Raw genomic sequence first — 22,038 nt, forward strand, 5'->3', positions numbered from 1 at the left:
GTAGCACCATTCGTTTTCTGAGAGCTGGCGACTTCTGGCTACACGAGCGACAGTGACCTTTGGTGACTAAATGTGGGCGTGTCCAGTGACGCAACAAGGTTGAGAAAAGTTGAACTTTATGCAAATTTGAAGAGACTGGTGCAGCGACTAACGATGAGAGTGAAGACAGTAGCGCACATAAACCGTGATCCACCATGCTGCCTTCGATTCCGTATTGTTTCATGGACCAACACATGCGTTCATCTCATAGAATGTTTTATTTTAGCGGCAAGAAAACTGGTTTGTTGTCAAAAGTGGAATGCTAGTTGCACCGCCCACTGATAAATGTTTCTATAGCAACTAATAGTAGGAACGCCTACTGGCGACTTCATAGTACAGCAACTGGCAACCTGCAGCGAAAAAATTGCTGTATGTGTGAATGTACCTTAAGCAGGAAAGAAGTCACTTGTTTTTCATAGTCATACCCAATTCAAGTGGACCAGAGAAAAATAGCAGAAGAATGATATTCTTTCATTGATACTGTAACTACGGAGGTTACACCTCTTTCATTGGCTGGAAAAAAGGCCATGCCTCTTTCACTGGGTCTGTCAGGGACAGAGACTATACAAGCATGAAGGGAAAGAGAACAAGAGGTAAAAAAATTTATCTTTTTTTAAAAATAATAATAATAATAGTAGTAGAGTATTACTAAAAAGCGCTGTGCGTATGGTATCATCATTTTTGTCTGAGAAATGTTGTGTTGGATCAGGTATTATTAACTGTTCTGTAAACGTTGAGACCGCAGGGCACTGATCTGAACCGGTGAATCTTTACACCCCTACTTCACACACTGTTGGAGATGTGATTTGTGAGCCGTGCTGCATCCATCCATGTGTGGTTATGGGAAAGCTGAGTCATGCATCCTGTCAAATATCCTCATATAAGCAAACATGCTGATGTGGTTCTGTATTCTGAGAGTGCAGAAAGTTGGGGGAAATACATGCAGGAAGGAAAGAAAGACGGCGTGGTCTGATAAATATGGGGGGGGGGGGGGTATTGTGATGGATTTGGAAGGAATAAGAGATGGTGTTGCTATGCAGCAGCTTCAGTGCTGGTGTTGTAAGGCAGTGTGTGACTGCGACCTTAGCCATGGAGCTCGGGCACATTGTATTCACTTAGAGAGAGAGAGAGAGAGAGAGAGAGAGAGAGAGAGAGAGAGAGAGAGAGATGGTCTTATAAAAATGACAAAGTTAGAGGAACATGGAAATTAATATAGAATAGATCCAAAACCAAAAGAGGATTTGAGACATCCAGAAGTGGTTGGCTCATAATGGCAGGTAGATGGAGAGAGAGAGAGAGAGAGAGAGAGAGAGAGAGAGGAGAAAGAGACACAGAGTGGGGCAGTTGCACTGGCTGTGTCTACAGTTGTAGGCAGTGTCCTTCAAGGTGCAGTGAACTGAGTGACAGCGCATTAACAACAGGCTGCCGAACGCAGCACAGGGACTGGCGCTCAGTCCCGAGGGAAGAAATGTTTGAATTATATAAAGCAGCGGTCCCCAACCTTTTTTTACGCCACGGACCGGTTTAATATCAGGCAATATTTTCACGGACCGGCTTTTAAGGTGTGGCGGATGAATACAACAAAATAAAATGATCCGACCGGCATAAAAACTGGGGTATTATTTAAATATAATAATAAACGTGAATCCAATGTGAAATCGCAACTTTATTAGCAGCGTCCTGGTAACATCACACCAACAACATAACTTGAGTAACATCCGCTCTGCCCCATAACACTTAACGTATCACGTGACCAAGTAACGTATCACGTGACCGAGACAAGCGTCTTGACATGCGTCAAGAGTGAGTCATAGACGGATGTAACGGAGAGAATCCGGTCATTATTCAAAAATAAAACATCGTTCAGACTCAGATAATAAATAAAACGGAAATAATGTAAGTTATTTATTCTTTCTGTGCGGCCCGGTACCAAATGACCCACGGTCCGCGGCCCGGGGGTTGGGGACCCCTGATATACAGTATGCAGTCACAGAACTACCCTTACATATCAACTCTTCCTGACTTCTGAGGTACCGCTGCCTAGCCAACCCAGCAACAGTGCTGGTCAGAATTCTAATTCTAAATTCTAAATTCTTGATGATTTCTACCGGTCAGTGATAAGGCTGCATCGGTCTTTCGCTCTGCACAACAAAGGAAAAAACATCATGAAAGAGTTGTACAGTTTACAGACAGTATGGGACCGGAGTCTCGACATTACCAGAAGCGCTCATCGTCACGAGGACGCTCGGGCAGTTGCTCTAAAAGCCGCTCTCCTGACTGAGCGAGTGAAGAAAGAGGATCGAGCACGTGAGCGGGGACGCAGGGAACGATCACGCAGCAGAGAGCGGAGGAGATCACGCTCCAGAGACCGCAAGAGACAGAGGCAGTCTTGGAGTCGTGAGCGTAAACGCTCCAGAAGACGTGAGCGTAGGAGGTCGAGGAGCCGCAGCAAAGGGTGAAGCAAGGAGAAGTCAAATGGTGGTGAGCAGTCAGCAGATAAGAAGAAGAAAGAGGAGAAGGAGGAGGAGCGAGTGCAGATAGAGATGAGCAGATCGAAAGCATGTTTAACTCTAAGAAGTGTGTGAAGGACTTGGCCGCTCCGGGGGGTGCTGCAGCTTCAGGTTCAGGACTCACCGTTTCTGCTGCAGGACTTGGTGGTCTCACTGCACCTTCAGCTGGAAACATTCAGAAACTTGAGATCGCCAAGAATCTGGCACTGAAGATCAACGTACAGAAAAACCTCGGAGCAGAAGCTCTGGACGTAATGCGACAGGCCGTTAACACCATCATGAGGGGTGGCACCATGATCGCACCCTCCATCTCCGCTAAGACCATTGCTGAGCAGCTCGCAAAGAAAATCAACGCCAAGCTGAGCTACACACCCATCGAGAAACTTGAGGAGGAGCGACAGAATGCTGAACAGGCAGAGAGTGTCAAGAGGTATGAAGAGGAGCTGGAGATCAGCGACTTTCCCCAGATGGCGAGGTGGAAGGTGACGTCTAAAGTGGCTCGGCAGAGGATTGGCGAATATTCAGAGGCTGCCATCACCATCAGAGGGAAATACTTCCCTCCTGTAAAGAAAACAAAGAGGGAGAACACAAGATTTACCTCGTCATCGAGAGTGCAAATGAGTTGGCAATGCAGAAAACAAAAGCAGAAATCATACGACTCATCAAAGAAGAGCTCATACGCTTGCAAAACTCATACCAGCCGAAAGCCAAAGGCCGGTACAAAGTTCTGTAGACGAAGACCCTTCTGTTTTTTCGTTGTGTTTGACAGTGACGTAAAGAGGTGATTTGTGTTTATTTGACTGATTAAATGAAGCTCTCAGTTCAGTCTCATAGTAAAACAATAACAAAAAAAAACAGTGCCAGTCAGGGAGTTGTAATTGAATTTGTAAACAGTATGTTGCCATGACCGAATGTCATGTTGATGTCATTTACCCACTCAGTGACTAATCAATAAAATGTGCTTCAGAAATCCTTATCCTAGAACACTAAAACAGCAATAAATAGCATCAGACACTCAGGAGGCAGCATCAGGGTCAGTGACTACTGTACAAATACACTCTATCTCACATCCAGCACAGACAAAACTTTAGGTAGCAAGTATTGATTATTTTTCCTTTGTTGCTCGCTTGCTTTTTCTTCTTTCTTTCTGTGTTATGTCAGTGGGTCTCCAGGACTAGAAATGAAACTCTATCATAAACCAACACAGATACAGTATGATGTAATTCATTACAAACATCTACAATCTACATGAGATCATGGTCATGTCTGGCTTGTGTCTGGTTATCGCAGCTATAATCACATCTTTTTATCCTGTACTTTACGACTGTTGTTCTGTTCATGGCTTATTAAAAAGTTTTGTATTTTTATATATGTGTCCAGAGCCCCAGTGTGTGAGGGTGTGGAAGAAGACTTGAGAGACAGGCACAATCTTAAGTGAGCTTTGGGCTCACATCATCATTTCAGAGCACTTTCAAAACGCAACAAAATAACAAAAACTTGCGGCTTATGGGGAAAAACTGAAAGCACAAAGAGACACAAATAAGTGGAGTGTTAATGAGACACAGGTGAGAATCATCAAGCATTACCTCCCAGTTCTGGGGGCTTCCTCCAGGTACTCCAGTTTCCTCTCCCAGTCCAAAGACATGCATTGTATGCTGATTGGCATTTCCAGATTGTCCGGGGTGTGTGGTGTGTGAATGTGTGCGATGGGCTGGCACGCCATCCTGGGTGTCCCCCACCTTGTACCCCGAGTTCCCTGGGATAGACTCCAGGCTCCCCCGTGACCCTGTGCAGGATAAGCGGTATGGAAAATGGATGGATGGATGTTCTGGAAGCCTGGACTTACTAAGAATTCTAAGCACCTTTATCTGTCACAACCAAATCAAGAGACACCATTTGCATCATCTGCATGATGTGTAAATAAAGTACTATTGCAGAAAATATAGCTGCTCAATCCCACTATGCAGCATGACATGCAGAAGCCCTGTAGAACAACAGACAATATAAAGACAAGCCAAAAATTTCAGTCAGGTTAAGACAGGAATTAAAGCTCGCAGATAACAGGATAAAGGACAAAGTGTGCTGTACTTATTTAGGAAAGCCTGTGCTACAAACTAATAAGAAAACAGTGGAGGTACCAGACATGGGGAGAGTGGAGATGGACGGCAGGTGTGAGAAATGGAAAGACACGTGAAATATAACATAGGCCAGAAGGGTGAAGAAGGGCATGGTGAGAGGAGAGACATCAGGAAGAGTGATGGGTCCCTGCATTGGCCATTAAGCTCCCGGAGAACTAATTACTGCCTGAGTGACAGCAAGGTGATCAGCAACGCCTGACACTGGCTTTAAATTAGCTCCACTAACACTGCGGGCACTGGACCTGTCAGAGGAAAAAGGAGCCATGAAGCAGGATTGGGGATGAGAAAAAGTGAGGGAGATGAAGGAGGAGAAAGAGCAGCGAAGGGACAGTGACAGGGCAATGCTGTCAAGTGGAGACGAATGTTGCAGGAGGAGGGCATGTACAATTGATTACCCAGGAGGTCTCACTTGCTCTAAACTGCCTCACCTTTTGTACCCAGCATCCCTGTCTCTATTTCTCTCCGTTTATCTGTCATCTCTCTTCTTCTCGGAGTGTCCTGTTTAGCTCCTTCAAGCCCCGATACATAACACTGACTGTCGCTTGAAGTTTTTTGCACAGCACTGATACGATTTCTACACTGGGACTAGTCATCAACTTGTTTGATTCATCCAGCAGTGAGTGAGTGAGAGAGAGAGAGTTCTTTGATTGGCTGTGAGGTTAATAGCTAGCTGTATTTTTGCAGTTCAGAGAAACAAAATGGCTGAGCAGACTGTTTAATTGATTGTGGCATAAAAATGGTAGCCAAGTTAGTTTGCTTGGTTATTCCCCAAACCATTTGCTACACCTTTAGAAAATGGGAGTCCCTCAAGCACTGTTTGGATGGTTAATGGATCTAGCTTTCATACGGGTTTCTATTTGAAACCTTTTCAGAAAAGGAAACTGTCTCCTGTAGATTTCTATATAAAAACATAGGGTTGTCCCAAGGAGTGCTATATATACTGTAGATCCCTTTTTTGTTCCTAGAAGCATATCACATTTAACAGTACAGCACTTTAATAATAACTGTAGGTGCTCTTCTATTCTGGCATACTGTTTAATTTTAAAAAAATGATAACACTTTACTCGGTTTCTTTTTTTTTGTTGTTGTTGTTGTCATGGTTACAGACTACTGCCACCTCTTGGTTTGGAGAATTATGTGAATTATCAGCTATCACCACCGCTGTTTGTTAATCAGTCAGGGCAGTTGGCTTTGGTTGGCGTTAGTTTGATGTTGTATCAGGGTCAGGGATGTTTCTGAACATTTGGGTGCCATTAGTGCCAACTTACTTTGGCCCTAGTGACCAACCAATCATGCCTTTCAAGCTGCAGACCACAAGGGGGCCCTGTGCAAAAAACAGAACCGTGATAACCACTATGTCCTTATTTTCATCCCATGGCTCGAAGCAATGTACACAAGCGCTTATACCACTTATAGCTGCAGCCCTCGTTAAAGAGCATGAATTGAGGAAATCCTAAGCATCTGCTACCACTCACCTGTTTCTGCACCTGTTAAGAGATTATTTCAGGCCTCAGCTGGGATAAAGCTCTGTATAACACAGATGTGCTGGATGTGGAGTGAGAAGGGCGGTGCTCCTAACTTTATCCTCAATAGATTTGAAATGTATCGATCTATCTTCCTCATAAAGTTAGAGCACTTTAGAGCTGAGACTTATTACTTTTTGCCGTAGCAAGCTGACCACTTTTAGCTTTCTCAGATCTCCTTGTCAGTCTTGTTGTGTTGTAATCTTGGCCCGAGCTGTAGATGAAAGTGCAGCAGACCCATTAATGTGTGGCCCCGATGCCATTAAGCTCAGTGCACACTTAAGTGCAATTCTGCGTATCCGCATTGTGACGCCCTATCCATTTATGTGATAAATTAGTCTGTTGCAGCATGTTTGTGCATGTGGCATGAGTTTGCGCGTATGCATCGCGGCTTGGGTGGGAGCGAGCAAGGTCTAGAGAGAATGAGAGAAATCAAGACATTGCAATAAGAGTTAGGATCCATTAGGCGTTTATGGTTTGTAACCTAATACAGAAGAAGCTTAGCAGGATCCGGGGAGCCTAAAGCAGCTTGGATAAAGGAGAGAGAGTGATTTGAGGATGAGATTGAAGCTGACAGGCGTTTACTGTTTCACCAGGCCCATGTAGTTCCCACTTGGGGTCATAACAGGACACGAACATCTGATAAAGGGACATGAAGATGAAAATGTCCAGGATGAGCTCAACACATCTGACCCCTGAACCTGGCTTGCAAATGGAAAATCAACGTTACATTTACAGTTGAGTGTTACAATTAAAAATGACTATGCACAATTGCAAATTAACAGTTAAAAATTATTATTCGCATTTACTAATTACTGTTGAACCCAGCTGGAGGACACCAGAGTCAGCTGCAACAACAAACCACTAAGAACTACATTTGTGGTCAAATTGCCTTTTGCTTAAAGCGTCTGTTTCTCCTTCTCTTTTGCACGCAGAAGATGAAGGTCTTTGGTCAGAAGATTTTGGCATGCTTGCCATAGGCAAAGTTTCACATTTTAGGATTAATGAAGGTATGGGTGAAAATAGAAGAGCACATTAAAAGGACAGAGAGCATGCCAGAGGACAGTCATGTAGTGAAAGTAGAGCTCTGAAAGAAACCTAGAGTCGCATTTGCTATATTGTGACTTATAGCTCAACTGGAATAAAAAATGTCAACTATACACTTGATTCTGAAGAATTAACATTTGAACGCAAATCCTAAGAAAATTGCTATTTTTCTATTGGTCAGTATTTCTTTATCGGTTTTGCCGTTAAAATCATAGAAAAATGGGGGGAGCACGGTGGCTTAGCAGTTTGACTCGCACCTTCAGGGTTGGGGGATCGAATCCTGCCTCCGCGCTGTGTGCACGGTGTTTGCATGTCCTCCCTGTGCTTTGGGGGTTTCATCTGGGTTTCCTCCCCGAGTCCAAACATGAATTGTAGGCTGATTGGCATTTCCAAATTGTCTATAGGTAGTGTGAGAATGTTTGTGTGGTTGTGCTCTGCGATGGGTTGGCACCCTGTCCAGGGTGTCCCCCGACTTGTACTCCAAGTTCCAAGCGACCCTGTGTGGATAAGCGGTATGGAAAATGGATGAATGGATTATATCAAAACATCTTTTAAAGATCTATTACACTTCCCGCCTCATGCCCCCAGATCCGGATGGATGCCGGATACACCTTGACCCTGAGCAGGACAAAGCTGAAGTTACTGAATGAATGAATGATCCATGATACAATAATAAATAATCATTGAGTATTCCATCCATCCATCCATCCATCTTCTATACCGCTTATCCTACGGGGTCACGGGGAACCTGGAGACTATCCCAGGGAGCATCGGGCACCAGGCGGGTACACTCTGGAAAGGGTGCCAATCCATCGCAGGCCACAATCACATACACATTCACACACCCATTCATACACTACGGACACTTTGGACACGCCAATCAGTCTACCATGCATGTCTTTGGACTGGGGAGGAAACCAGAGTGGTATCATTGATTATTGTTTTTAGTATAATAATATATTTACAATATTGAAATAAAAGACAATTCTCTTTAAAGCAGTGTGAAACTGCTTCACATCATCATCATTACCATTATGTAGCCCTGTCACATTCACTGTGCCTTGGTTGGTAAGGGATTAGCGTCACGTAATAAAATTAGCTTATTATCACTCGACTCTTTAATGACTCAGTTCCAATATAAGTAGCATCTTCTTGTATTCATAATCACTTCATCTGGCCATCCATATTTCACATAAATGGAGCATTTAATTAGCAACATGGTTCTCTAACTGCATAAGCTTTTTTTTTGGACTACATTATAAACAGCCTGTTATCAATACAGTAAACATCATAAATGTCATTTCCTATCAAATTGAATCCAGTTCTATTAACATTAATTAAATCTACTGTGTGAAGACATTTGTTTTTTGTCCAGTTAAAAATGTCTTTATTTTGATGTAAAATGCCCAGTGGTGACAATTTTATATGGCTATGTAAAGTGCACTAGCTATTTATCTAGCTGCCTGTCTCACAGAAAGCTTAGAAATGATTTCAGATAACGTCCAGGGTTTATTTCCGCCTCGCACACAGTGTGAGCTGCAGACCCACTAAGACCCTGACCAGGATGAAGTGGTTCATGACGTGGTTACTGAAAATGATTGAATGAATGGATGAAATTTTCAGCACAAGACTGGTGTTGACAGAAATGAAATGTATTAGTCAAAACCACAAAATCATTCGTCAAAACAACCAGGAACCAATACTAGTCCATGCAATATACGAAGAATTCACAAACACTCAGTGCCGTGATCAGAGGGCCGGGAATTCGAAAGCTGGAATGTTCTTCTTAAGAAGGGTGTGACACAATCGATCATATGGTTGGCCGTGTGACGTGGGAAAGATCATGTTTAATTGATTTCCTTAGTGTCTGTTTGTGCTCAGTCGATTTTTTTTTTGTGTTGTTAAAGCTCTGTAATGTGTGATCTAATTGATTTAAATTGCTTAGTGTACTCCGATATCCTCGCCCACTCCGAAGACATGCATTGTAGTCTCGATTGTCATTTCCAAATTGCTCATAGTGTGCAACTGTGCCCTGCGATGGTTTGGCATCCTGTCCCGGGTGTCCACAGAGTTCACTGGGATAGTCCCTGTGACCCTGTGTCAGATAAGTGGTATGGAAATTGGATGGATGGATGGATGAATGAATGTTCTGGAAAGTTAGACTTAAAATATAGTGCTTGCCACTATTCTTAACCAGGCAATCATGTATCATTTGTCGCTACACTGACAGTTTTGTCATGAGTGTTTGTAGCAATGCAATGCACTAGTTCTTAAATGGATGTGTTGGGTTTAATTGTGGCTCCTTCTGTTCTTCCTACTGCTATTTTACATTTGTTTCTGGTCAGTTGGTGGATGGCCAGTTCTGCACATTGTGAATAAATATCATGTATGTAATGTATTTTAGGTTGTTTATATGCAGTATTCTTAAGCTGGAACATGAAATGTTTTCCTCAGTTGTGCAAGTACATCTGGATCTTACAGCTGTTTCAGCCCAGAGGGCAGATAGTACATTCTGAAGTAGTTTTAAATGATTACACACACCTGCTTTTAGATTAGTTATCAGTAATCTCTCTCTCTCTCTCTCTGTTGCTGAAAGCCCCTGAGTCATGCATTTCACAGAAGTATCTGAGTGTCAGCAGCAGATGGAGAGATAGGTGGAGGAGTGAGAGGAATGAAGGGAGGAAGGAAGAGAGAAAGTGGCGCCATGCGGTGGTCAGCCAGCTCTGCTGTCCTCTGCGCACTGCGCATTTACGCACATTAACCTTGGCCAGGGTCAGACCTGTGCCAGTCTGCCAGGCACTCGGTCGGCATCGGTGACTCACTAAAGGGAACAAGGCGCTTTAGTGACACACCACTCATCCGAGTGCTAATAAACACCATGTGCGTTCATCAGTCCACACGATGGTCATGGAAGAAGTTAGCTCACACTAGATGTGCTTAAATTCAATATGACAATCCAATCAGTCATTTAAATCAGTACACACTTACAGTTGAGGTCATAATTTTACATATGCCTTGCAGAATCTGCTAAATTATAATAATTTTTTTAAATAATGAGGGATCATTAAAATTGCATTTTGTTTTTTATTGAGTATTACCCTGAATAAGCTATTTCACATAACAGATGTTTACATATAGTCCACAGGACACAATAATAACTGAATTTAGATAAATTGCAAAGAGTTCAAAAGTTTACATATCCTTGATTCTTAATACTGTGTGTCGCTCCCTGGATGACCAACAACTGTTTTTATGTTTTGTGATAATTGTTCATGAGTCCATTGTTTGTGGTTTGGGTTTTTTTTTTTTTTTTGATGAAAGGATGTTTAGCATGAGTATATTATGAATTAGAGTTCTGGGATGAGCACAGGACAGTTTTTATGATTACAGCAGCAGTTCTTAGGTAAATCTACAGTATCCAGGTGAGATTATCAATGGAAATCTGGATACGGGTGAAATCTGGACATAACCTGGTGTGTGTGTGTGTCTCAGCTGATAGGTAAATCAGGATGAAACACACTCACTCACACATACACAAGCACACAAACATAAAGATTACCCACTACAACACTAAATTAAATTCTACAACCCGTATAATTCCACCGCAAGGACGGTTCACTCTGTTTAAATGTGTGACACAGGACAGCGCACAAACTCACATTCATTTGCAGTGCAGATGTTCTTTCAGGGTCCAATGCATCTAATTTTACCCTTTCACACAGCTATTAATTATCTGTAACATTTTTCTTTTCTGCTAAAGACCTCTAATGTTTTATTCATTCAACTGGGAAATGGGAGAGGAAATGGGATTTCAGCTGTTGAGGGTTTTTTTTTAAAAATGACCTAGGATGCTTTAGACCAGCTGTTATTAATCTGGTGAATTCTGATGTAGATATATTTTGCTCTCATTCTGCTCGTGCTTTATTTAGTATATAAAATGATACTGATGATAATGCAGTGAAAAAGGCAACGTGTCACTGAGGCACTTCACTGATTTTCAAAGCTGTAGATCATTAAAAAATGTATTATACATATGTGTCAAACACAAGACATATTCATTTGAAATAAATTATAAATATGCATAAATATTATATTATTTAAGGTCCAACGTTCTAAAAGTAAAGAAAAAATTAAGTGCAAAATTGACAGTCAAATTTCAGGCCAGTTTAATTACAAATGTTTAAAAAAAAAAGTACAAATTAATCTTTGTGGCATATTTTAATAATAATTATAAAATAATAATATGAATACTACTACTACTACTACTACTACTAATATAAATATAAAAATGTAAGGTGTAGTAATATTTTTGGTCCAACTTCACATTGTGGTTCTCTTAACATTATCGACTGCATGAGTTAGCACTTTTATAAAACTGATCCTTTTGGTTCTAAAATCTGCAAAGCCACATTCAAAGCTGTTGTAAAACCTTCGATATACTGTATGTGATATACTGTACAGCCCCACCTGTGACCGCATCACAATAATTGAAAACTGTATTAATATATCAGGTTTTAAACCGTTAAAACGGTTACACTCAAGCCATGCTTGTTGGTGTCAGAGAGGCTAGTTTTCAGAAGTATTTCAGAAACCGATGATCTCCTGGGAATTTTCACGCACAACATTCTACATTTTACACATATGAAACACAAAAAACATTCACAGAGTGACAGTTCTGCAGGCAGAAACACCTTGTTGACGAGAGGTCAGAGGAGAATGGACAGACTAGTTCGAGTTGACCGAGAGGCTATGATAAGTAAAATAACCACTCTTTACAACCATGGTGAGCAGAAAAGCATCACAGAATGCACAACACATTGAACTTTGAAGCGGATGGACTACAACAGCAGAAGAACACATTTGGGTTCACTCCTTTCAGTCAAGAACGGGAATCTGAGGTTACAAATGGGCACAGACTCACCGAACCTGGACAGTTACCTGGGCTTCTTTCAAAATGAATATTCATTCCTGAAAGACAAAGACGGCATCTTTTTCAACATACTTGCAGATAAAACGATTAGCCCAGTCTCTGTTGCTTATCTTACAAAAGCTAAAAGGTGCAATTAGATCTTCAAGCTGGGATAATGAACATATCTGATTGAGGCAGAGAGCATTTAAACTGTAGCTCTCAAAGCCTTGCTTATAACTAATGACTGCTGTAAAGGAAAAAAAAAACACTTTGTGTTTAGCTGGTTTCACAAATCCATTTTTTTTCTACAAGTCTAGCTTTTATCCCTTTTTAATTCTTTCTCCTTTTTTTGAAATACGATTTTATTAAGCATTTTTGGCATTTTCTTTATAGTCTGGTGTTTGCTGTTCATCCATCCTATTCTCTCTCATTTCTCTCTCTCTCTCTCTCTCTCTCTCTCTGTATGCATGTACTTTATTAACTTGGCAGCTTTAATTGACATTATTATATTATCTTAAGATATAATATATTATATTATATTATATTATATTATACTATATTATTATCAAAGAAATGAATAACTACAGATATGAAATGTGTAGGAAATGTGGTTTACAGGGCACTGCTCTCTCTCTCTCTCTCTATCTCTCTCTATCTCTCTGTAGCGTGTTTGCTTCAATCAGAGCTGGTGAATTACGAGAGAGTGAAGGAGTATTGTTTGAAAGTCCTTGGTCATCAGCAAGACCATTTCAAAGCCATGTACCGTGCCGGCATCGCCTTCTACCATCTGGGAGACTACGATTGCGCCCTGCGCTACCTCCGCGATGCCAAGAGCCGTGAACCTACAGGTAGGCCTTATTTATACAGAGGTGTGGCTGATTTCATTTCATATTTTTAATAATCCAACTGATAGTCATGTTCGCTTGTTTATCTGTTTCTATGGGTATAGAAAATATTGAAAATAAGGGGAAAAAAAGTGATGCGCATATCCATAGATAAGTGCTAATATTGCATGTAGGATAAAATGAAGAAAGCTGTTTCATTTTTGTGTGTATGGCTTCACAGATGTTGCTTTACAGACAAAAATGCTCAAATGCAAACTTTTAAAGTGCTTACATTATCTTATCGTTCACGACACTGTGTGTTTGTGTTCTATTTAGGAGGAAGCTGCCTAGGTAGGTAGGATATCTGTGCAGTGATTAAGCTCCTGAGATATTATCTGTCCCATTCTGAAGGCAGGATCAGGAAAGTGTTAGTTTTAGGTTCCATATTTTGGAATAAAAATAAATTTTTAAGTCAAAAAGGCAATCCTTGAATTCTGTACATTCGTTATTAGTTTTGTGAACATTTGGAAAACATAGTTGCTTTGAATGAGGAATATAATTACAGCTACAGTACAAGTTTAACTGCTGGTAAAACATCAAAAAATGGATAGGGAATTTTAAAACTATACTATAGTGGTAGGCATCTCTAAATATGTCCATAGTGTGTGAAAGGGTGTTGAATGTGTGTGCGATGGTGCCCTGCGATGGGTTGGCACCCTGTCCAGGATATCCCCCGCCTTGTTTCCCAAGTCCCCTGGGATAGGCTCTAGGCTCCCTGTGACCCTGTGTAGGATAAGCGGTATGGAAGATGGATGGATGGATGGATAGTATAGTGGTGAATTTAGGTGGCAGGACTTCGATTGGTCAAAAATAGTTCCAAAGTCAGACACGGACTAAAAGCAGAAAGCAGGTAATGAACTGAATGAATTATGTTCAAAACAACAACAACAACAATAACAACAGTAACATCACTCATAATAATGTTATCAAAAAATTTACCCTGTGAATGTATTGGGTCTAAATTTAGTTCTTTGAAATGTACTTGAAATTTCAGTTGAAAACATTATGGACTTGTTAATAAGCATTGAAAATTCTGGATGAGCTGCCACTGGTCCTAAGGGTATACAACTTTTGCACTCAACTTTCTACACTGACCCTGTTTCTTTTTTTTTCTTTTCTTTTTTTTGCCTCCCTTTTACAGACACAAATGTGTTGCGATACATCCAGCTGACGGAGATGAAGATGAGTAAGAGCAGTCAGCAAGTGCGAGAAAGCAACAAAGAGGCTCTGGGTTAATCTTTGCCCATTCCCTCTGTTCATTTGGCCATCCTCTCCACAAATCTCTCCCTCCTTTTCCCTCTACACCCTTCATACTATGGACTACCAGGACCCCTGTACTGTGCCCTTCAGTGAAGATGGACTGCTTTTGGCACAGAAGCCCCTCGACTCGCCCTCCCGCTCTGAATCCTCTCTGTCCCTTTAAAACCAAACCGCCCCGGTGCTTTCAGTTTCCCAGGTACTGACTGACAAAACGATACGGAAAAACAACAACAACAACAACAACAACAACAAAGCAACAAGAATCAATGAAAATCTGTAGGAAAATTCACACGGACCTGATAAAGGACCTTCTACAGTATATGTTATTGGGGAGGTGAACGAGCCGTGAAGTGTAGCTATAGAGCGGTGGAGGTGTATTACTGTGTGGCCACCATCTTTAATTATAAAAGAGCACACATATCAAAACCACAGTGCTACACCAGTACAGATGCTAAATAGGGCCTAGGATTAAGCAGATGACCTTTGAACTCAAGCACACTCCATCGCACACCTTCTTCCTGGTTGAAGGGAGCAGGAGAGAAAATGCAATTCCCTCTCGCCGGATACTACTGATCTCTTTGCCTGCGTTTTCATTTATTCCTGGTTGCATTTTTTTTTCTTTCCCTCTCCTTCTCTCACTTTCTCAAATGTGGCTGTATTTAATCTTTTCTGAACTGTTTCAATTCAAGGGCTAATTCCAAGGTTCGTAATTCGTCCTTTGATTTCGAGCACGTTTTCTTTGCGTTCGCTGCTCGTCGTACAATAGTAGCATTTGTTTAGGCAAGTTTGTGATGTTGTTTTTGTTTTTGTCTTCCTCCAAGGAACAAAAAAAAGAAAAGAAAAAGCAAACGCTGCCCTGAAGTTAACAGCTGTTTTGTGAGCCCGTGTCATTGATTTCCTTTTGCTCCTGGCAGAACGTAAGACCCCGCCCCCTCTCGGAGATTGACCAATGACAGTATTTCTGAACGTGACAAATTCTGCAGGGTTTTATAGACAAGAGTTAAATATTATAGTGCAGACTTGCTCATATGCTTTATGCTTTATGTAGTCCCATCTGGATTACTGTGTGCCATGCGATATCAAGTGCCACTATTAATGATGTTTTATTTTTTGTTTTTTTTTAATGAGCCTTGCAAATCAACTTTTAGTGCTCTTTTATACGTTCCTCGAACTTTTCATCTCTGTCTCCTTGTCGCAAATTGAGCAAAAGAAAGCAAACGTCTCGACAGACTTTCATTGTAATGATCTCACTGGCTCTCAGTGGCTTCAGCTAGGCATCGGGTTTAATACGGATCTGATCATTTAAATCATCGTCATCAATGATCAACAGCCCAAATTTACAGCGTCCATAATTAATCTCGATCTCCAATTGTTTTGCCCTGTAAAAGAACCTGTCTGCTATTAAATCACAGGTAGCCGTATAATTCACGTCTAAATAACAACGTAGTTCAGTCACTCTTAGTTTCCAGTTTGCATTAGCAGCCACAACTAGTCGGCTGAGACATTTCTGTCTGACCTGAGAGATAATGGTGTCAATGCGACTCTGGGGGACGCCGAGCATGGATACAGACAAGGATAGACTCTGACGAGATGTGGAACACTGAGATGGGAGACTCTGAGCCACTGTGTTGGTGAGATATATTATGATTGCTTTCAACTCGATGAGGCACAGAGTGACCTGAGAACCAAAATGCTTGCTTGCTCTCTTCACAGCTCCATGACTCCCCAGGTTGTTGTTGTTTTTTGTTTTTTTGTTTTTAGATCTTTCTGTATCATGTTTGTCACCCTGACTTTTGGATTTTTATGCCTTTATTTATTTACTTAGTTAGTTAGTTGATTACTGAGTTTTTTTTTATGTAAAGGGCAAAGACGATAGCGATGCATCAGTGGAGTCTGGGTCATTAGCTCTTTTAAACGTGTCTCGTATGTCCCCGTGTGCTGGCTGTCTTTGGTCAAATGGTTACGACAGGATTGTGTGATTGCTGTCATGTGACGGCATCCGAAGCACAAACTAAGAGGTCGGATGGATGAAAGTGAAGCAGTTAGCCGTGCTCGTTTTCTTTGATGTCACTTGAGGTAGGTGTTCGTTGACTGTTCAAATAGATAAGTGTGTACAAGAAAAAAAAAAAAGAAAAAAAAAACAATGGTTGTGGAGAGCTTTACTTTACGGAATTGTTTTATCGATATATGAGAAAGAAAATTAAATAAGATTATGAAAAAAATAAATATATATATATATATATATTTAAAGATCAAAAAGGGGCACCTTTGTATCTGTGTATACGTTCCAAATTTTTCTCTTCTGTTTATTGCCTTTTTCTGTGATGTCAAAACTTCAGTCTTGTCTAAATCGCAGTCCAAGGGTTTGGGGGTATGACCTTTGACCTCCCAAGTGGGATCCTAAGAGTGATATAAAGGTATAATTGGAATAATAATAATAATAATAATAATAATAATAATAACAATAATAATAATAATAATAATGATGATGAAGGAAGTTGTTAAAGGGGTGAGGGTACCCTGCAGACCTGAACACAAATGACCGACTGGTTCATTGGTTTCTTATTTCATTCATTCGTCTGTTCTGGAGAGAGCGACTCGGACCTTCTGGTTGTTATGGTTCTTATCCCACCGTCTTACTGGTTCACGTTTTGCCCCCTCAGCAAGAGTGTCTCATCGGAAGACCTGAGAACTGGTTACATTTACCTGCAAGCCCAGGAATGCACTATTGATATGTATTTGAAGACAAATAAACTTTAGAAAAATAGAATGAGTGTCTTGTCTGGTTTTTGCTTTCTTCCAACATGTTCTGCTGCCTGTAATGATTAGATGCAGAGCTGTAAAGTTTGCTGCTTTACACAAGTATAAATGTACCAAGTACCACCTCCATATTCTTTTTTTTTTCTTCTCAGGAGCTTGATGTGAGAAATCTTATTTTGGATGTGAAAGTTGTGAACATCCATGCCTCCAACAGCCTACCTACACTCCCTAACCTACACGCCCACACCGGATCAATACAGCAAGAAGGGGGGGGGGGGGGGGGGGGGGAGGGGGGGGGGGGGGAGAACAGCATTCATCTTGCCAAATAAACATTTTTCAGGAGTTTCAGGAGGGAGACGTTATGTATCTTTTGGGTTTTACACTACACCTATCTTTTGTCCACTTTTGTTGGTTTTGGAATGACAATATTATATTATAAATGAGAATATTACCTATATTATAGGCTACTCTTATTATTACTATAGTAGGCAAACAGTTCAAAGGGCAGGATCAATAACGTTCTAATATCTGAATCCAAGTAGTTCTGGTAAACAGGAAACAGAGGTAATTGAGTAAAATTCCAAAGTATATGACAAACTGACAGGAAAAGCACAACTCGTTTACTGCAAAGATCCGGACCTGAGCAGCGTTTATATGGAATTGTTTGGAAACAAGTAAAATAATCAGAAAATTGACTCACAATTCTGGTGACTCTGACCTCTAGTGGACAATATCTAAGCTCTATCATGACTGCAGCAAATACTTTAAACGCTTCAAAACTATGAGTATGGATGCTGGGGAATTCGGATGCCTTGAACTCTTTTTCATGTTCCTCAAACAATTCCTGAACTATTTTTGCAGTGTGGCATGGTGCGTTATCCTGCTGAAAAACGCCACTGCCATTAGGGAATACAGCTGCCATGAAGGTGTGTACTTGGGCTGCAGCAATGTTTAGATAGGTGGTACGTGTCAAAGCACCATGCACATGAATGCCAGGACCCAAGGTCTCCTCTGCCTCCTCTAGCTTGCCTTCTTCACAAAGTTTCCCTTAGTTTCTCACATAGAACCCTTTCACCGGTTCACTGGTTGTCCTTCCTTGAACCACTTTGGTAGGTACTAACAACTGGAATCCTGGAACACCCCACAAGACCTGCCGTTTCGGAGATGCTCTGATCCAGTCGTCTAGCTATCACAATTTGGCCATTGTTAAAGTTAGAGCTCAGATCTTTATGCATGCTCCATTTTTCCTGCTTCTAACACATCAGCTTTAAGAACTGACTCTTTACTTGCTGCCTAATATATCCCACCTCTTAACAGGTGCCATTGTAATGAGATAATCAATGTCCTTGACTCAAGTGACTTCTCCTGTCAGTGGTTTTAATGGTATGGCTGATTGGTGTAAATGGCAATAAGGACATGAAATAGCTGAATTACTGATCTGCAGGTGTTTTTTTTCCTCTTAGGTCTGAGGTGTAGTATCCTTAGCCATATTAGCATCCAATGCTTATAATGTTTTTATTCCACAGCTCTGCTGAATTGGTCAGAAGGTGATCATTTTTTTTATAACAACAGTTCTGACAATAGTGCAGTCTGAAAGGCAAAGCACGGATTTATATGAATTAACTCATTCTTCTAATATGTTGTTGTTTAATAATATTTCAATTCACAGGGACTTGTAAGGCAGATGCTCACAAAACAATAAACAGGGTTTTTTTTTGTCATTTTGTCAAGTGTTGTCATTTAACAATGAAAAAAAATATCAACTTTGGGCCTCATTTATCAATCTTATAGTAAAGAAGTTTGCAAGTGTTTGTGTAAGTCAAAACGAACGGACAGTTTTGGACAGATTTTAAAAAGTTTATTTACAGGCCAATCACCCATAAAGTACAAAGCTCATTTGCATTTACTGACATGCACACAACTCGATAAAAGGTAAAGCACACAGAAAGCTGAATGCACGAAATGGAGACTAAACGGCCAAAGAAAAGGAATTTCTCTGATGCAGAAGTGGAAGTTATTTTGTTTTTTTAAAGTCACATTAAGATAAGAACAATATTATTTAGCAGTCTATTGAACACCTGAAAACTCCACCGTCTGGAGACACATTACAGACAAGGTGAAGAATTAGGTGTGAGTTAAGTGAGGTAAAAAAAAAAAAAAGGAATGGTTTGATGAGGAAAAAAAAAAAAACTCTACACTGATCTACACTGTATTCAGGTGATCCTAGACACCACCCTGTCACTCTCACACCCTGTCACACACCAGGTCATGTTTTATTCCTTATTTATAAAATGAAGATATAAGAAATAAGAAGTCGACAAAGGGCGAATTGTGTTTATTAAAGTTTCCCCAAATGCTGCAACGACCTCTGTCACAGAATATGAAAGATAGAATAAGCAAAATAAATGTAATATAGTTCAGAAGATACTTCTGCATTCGATAATGCTGCTGCATCTCACACAAGATGGGTATAAGAAGCCATGTTCTGAAGCTGTGATTTCAGTAAACACTGGCATAATATTTTAAAACTGAGGTTCGTGAAAGCCTCGCTCGAAGAGGTGAGAGGAATGCCCAAATACTGTGCCATGAGGAGGCTTTCATTTGCAGCATGATGCAGCTTGATCATTGGGCATATTCATAGGCGATTATGACAAGAAGAAGGATTCCAAAATAGTCAAACATTATTTTCAGGACTTGATGATCCTTGTGAGAACATTAACTAGGCCTCCGATGATTCGACACATTATTTGTTGAAGCTTGTGAGCTTATTCACCTCCTTATTCAGACATTACTTGGTTTTTCTTTAGTCCCTACCCCTCTCTCATGGGGTGATTATGAGTCTGTCATTACTGGCTGCTCTTCTTAATGACTCCTACTGCTTTAAACGAAGACAGAGAGAGAGTGTGTGTGTGTGTGTGAGAGAGAGAGATTATAAAGCAATGGTCTTAGGTAAATTAATGTGTTATTAGAATTATGCTTATACTGTGACTGCAATGGCATTTCTTATTGTAAACACATTTATAAACGTGCCTTTCGTGCCAGTATTGCCATGTCCACCATCTTCCCTTCCTTTCCTCCCTTCTTTTCTTCACTGTGGCTTTTTATAGCATTGCCATGGAAGTGAAGTGGAGTTGCTAGGTAACTGACTGGCGTCTGAAAGTGTTGGACTGGCGGCTGCTTTCACAGACACCAGCAGTGGAGCACAGCACAGCTCTGAGTATGTGTGGGTATGTGGGGAGGGGAGCATGTGCAGTAATGATGGGATGGGATTGTTATTTTTTTATCCATCATTTCCATATTGTGGCTCCTGGTTGTTTCTTACTTATGAAAGAAAAAATGACACAATTTGCTCCTCAGAGAAATATAAACACACTACATGGTTTCTGAAATAATGGTTGAGCCAGATTTTTTGAGCCAGATTAATTTATACTATAATTTATACTATATTATATTATCTAACAATTATGTTATTAAATATGTGATAACTAATATTTAGTATTTAGAATATACTAGCTTAATTATATAGTCATATGTGTATGATTATTATTATTATTATTATTATTATTATTATTATTATTATTATTATTATTATTATTATTATAGTAGTCCTTATTGTCATATTATTGTCCAAATTTCCCCTTAGGTATTAGTTAAGTGCATCTATCTACGGTGCCCTCCACTACTATTGGCACCCTTGGTAAATATGAGTTTTTAAAAAATGTAAAAAATTTTAAAAGGCTGTGAAAAATTTTGATCTTTTGCTCAAAAATTCACAAAAACACTTTGCTCTCACAGATATCAAACAATTGCAACAAAACACAGGTTTATATATATTAAAAAAAAAATCTTTGTTAAATATAGGTGTGCAACAATTATTGGCACCTCTATGAATTCATATGAGAAAAATATATTTGAAGTATATTCCCATTGATATTTTACATTTTTGGGTCACTAAGAACGGGAAATTATGAGGTAACACATTGGCCAAATTCCTTTAGTCATTCATAACAATGGGTAAGACCAAGGAATATAGCTGTGATGTGCCGTAAAAGGTTGTTGAGCTTCATAGACTCAAGCGTCTTCAGTTTGCCAGACACTACTGGAACTTCAAATGGGATCAGGTTCTATGGTCAGATGAAACCAAAATAGAGCTTTTGGGCAATAAACACCAGAGGTGGTTTTGGTACACACGCAGAAGTAGCCATATGGTAAAGTTCCTCATGCCCACGGTTAAACATGGAGGTGGCTCTTTAATGTTTTGGGGCTGTTTTTCTGCCAGAGGACCTGGACATTTTGGTAGGATATATGGCATCATGGACTCTATCAAATATCAACAGATACTGAATGAAAACCTGAATGCCTCTGCCAGAAAGCTTAAAATGGGCCATGGTTGGATCTTCCAGCAGGAAAATGATCCAAAATAATCAAAATCAACACAGAAATGGTTTACTGACCACAAAATCAAGATCCTGCCATGGCCATCCCAGTGTCCTGACCTGAACCCCATAGAAAACCTGTGGGGTGAACTGAAGAAGAGAGTCCACCAGCGTGGACCTCGAAATGTGAAGGATCTGGAGAGATTCTGTATGGAGGACTGGTCTCAGATCCCTTGCCATGTATTCTCCAACCTCATCAGGCATTATAGGAGAAGACTCAGAGCTGTTATCTTAACAAAGGGAGGTAGCACAAAGTATTGACTAAAAGGGTGCCAATAATTGTTGCACATATATATATTTGAAATTGTTTGATATCCTTGAAAGCAGAGTATTTTTGTGAATTTTTGTGAACAAAAGATCAAAAGATTAAACAATAAAGACAATTTTTCACAGGCTTCTTTGCATGTTGTATGTGTTGCTATGTATTTAACAACAACAACAACAACAAAAATAATAATAGCAAAAAACATTGTGTTGTTTGTGCGTTTTCTTACTATACTACCTCTCGAGTTTTTAGACTGATGGTGTTCTT

The 22,038-nt window shown here is 40.3% G+C and overlaps 1 protein-coding gene across 1 annotated transcript in view; it reads left to right on the plus strand.

Annotated features, from left to right (window-relative positions):
* Window positions 1-17,066, plus strand: part of ttc9b (tetratricopeptide repeat domain 9B) — a 33,101-nt gene extending 16,035 nt beyond the window's left edge. The window contains exons 2-3 of the mRNA XM_017465182.3: window positions 12,832-13,014; window positions 14,192-17,066. Of these exons, the coding sequence (XP_017320671.3) occupies window positions 12,832-13,014; window positions 14,192-14,286 (278 nt within the window). The 3' untranslated portion in view covers window positions 14,287-17,066. The remainder of the gene's footprint in view (window positions 1-12,831; window positions 13,015-14,191) is intronic.
* Window positions 17,067-22,038: the final 4,972 nt, after the last annotated feature.

This window comes from Ictalurus punctatus, chromosome 4 (assembly GCF_001660625.3).
Source record: "Ictalurus punctatus breed USDA103 chromosome 4, Coco_2.0, whole genome shotgun sequence".
In the NCBI taxonomy this organism is placed as follows: Eukaryota; Metazoa; Chordata; class Actinopteri; order Siluriformes; family Ictaluridae; genus Ictalurus; species Ictalurus punctatus.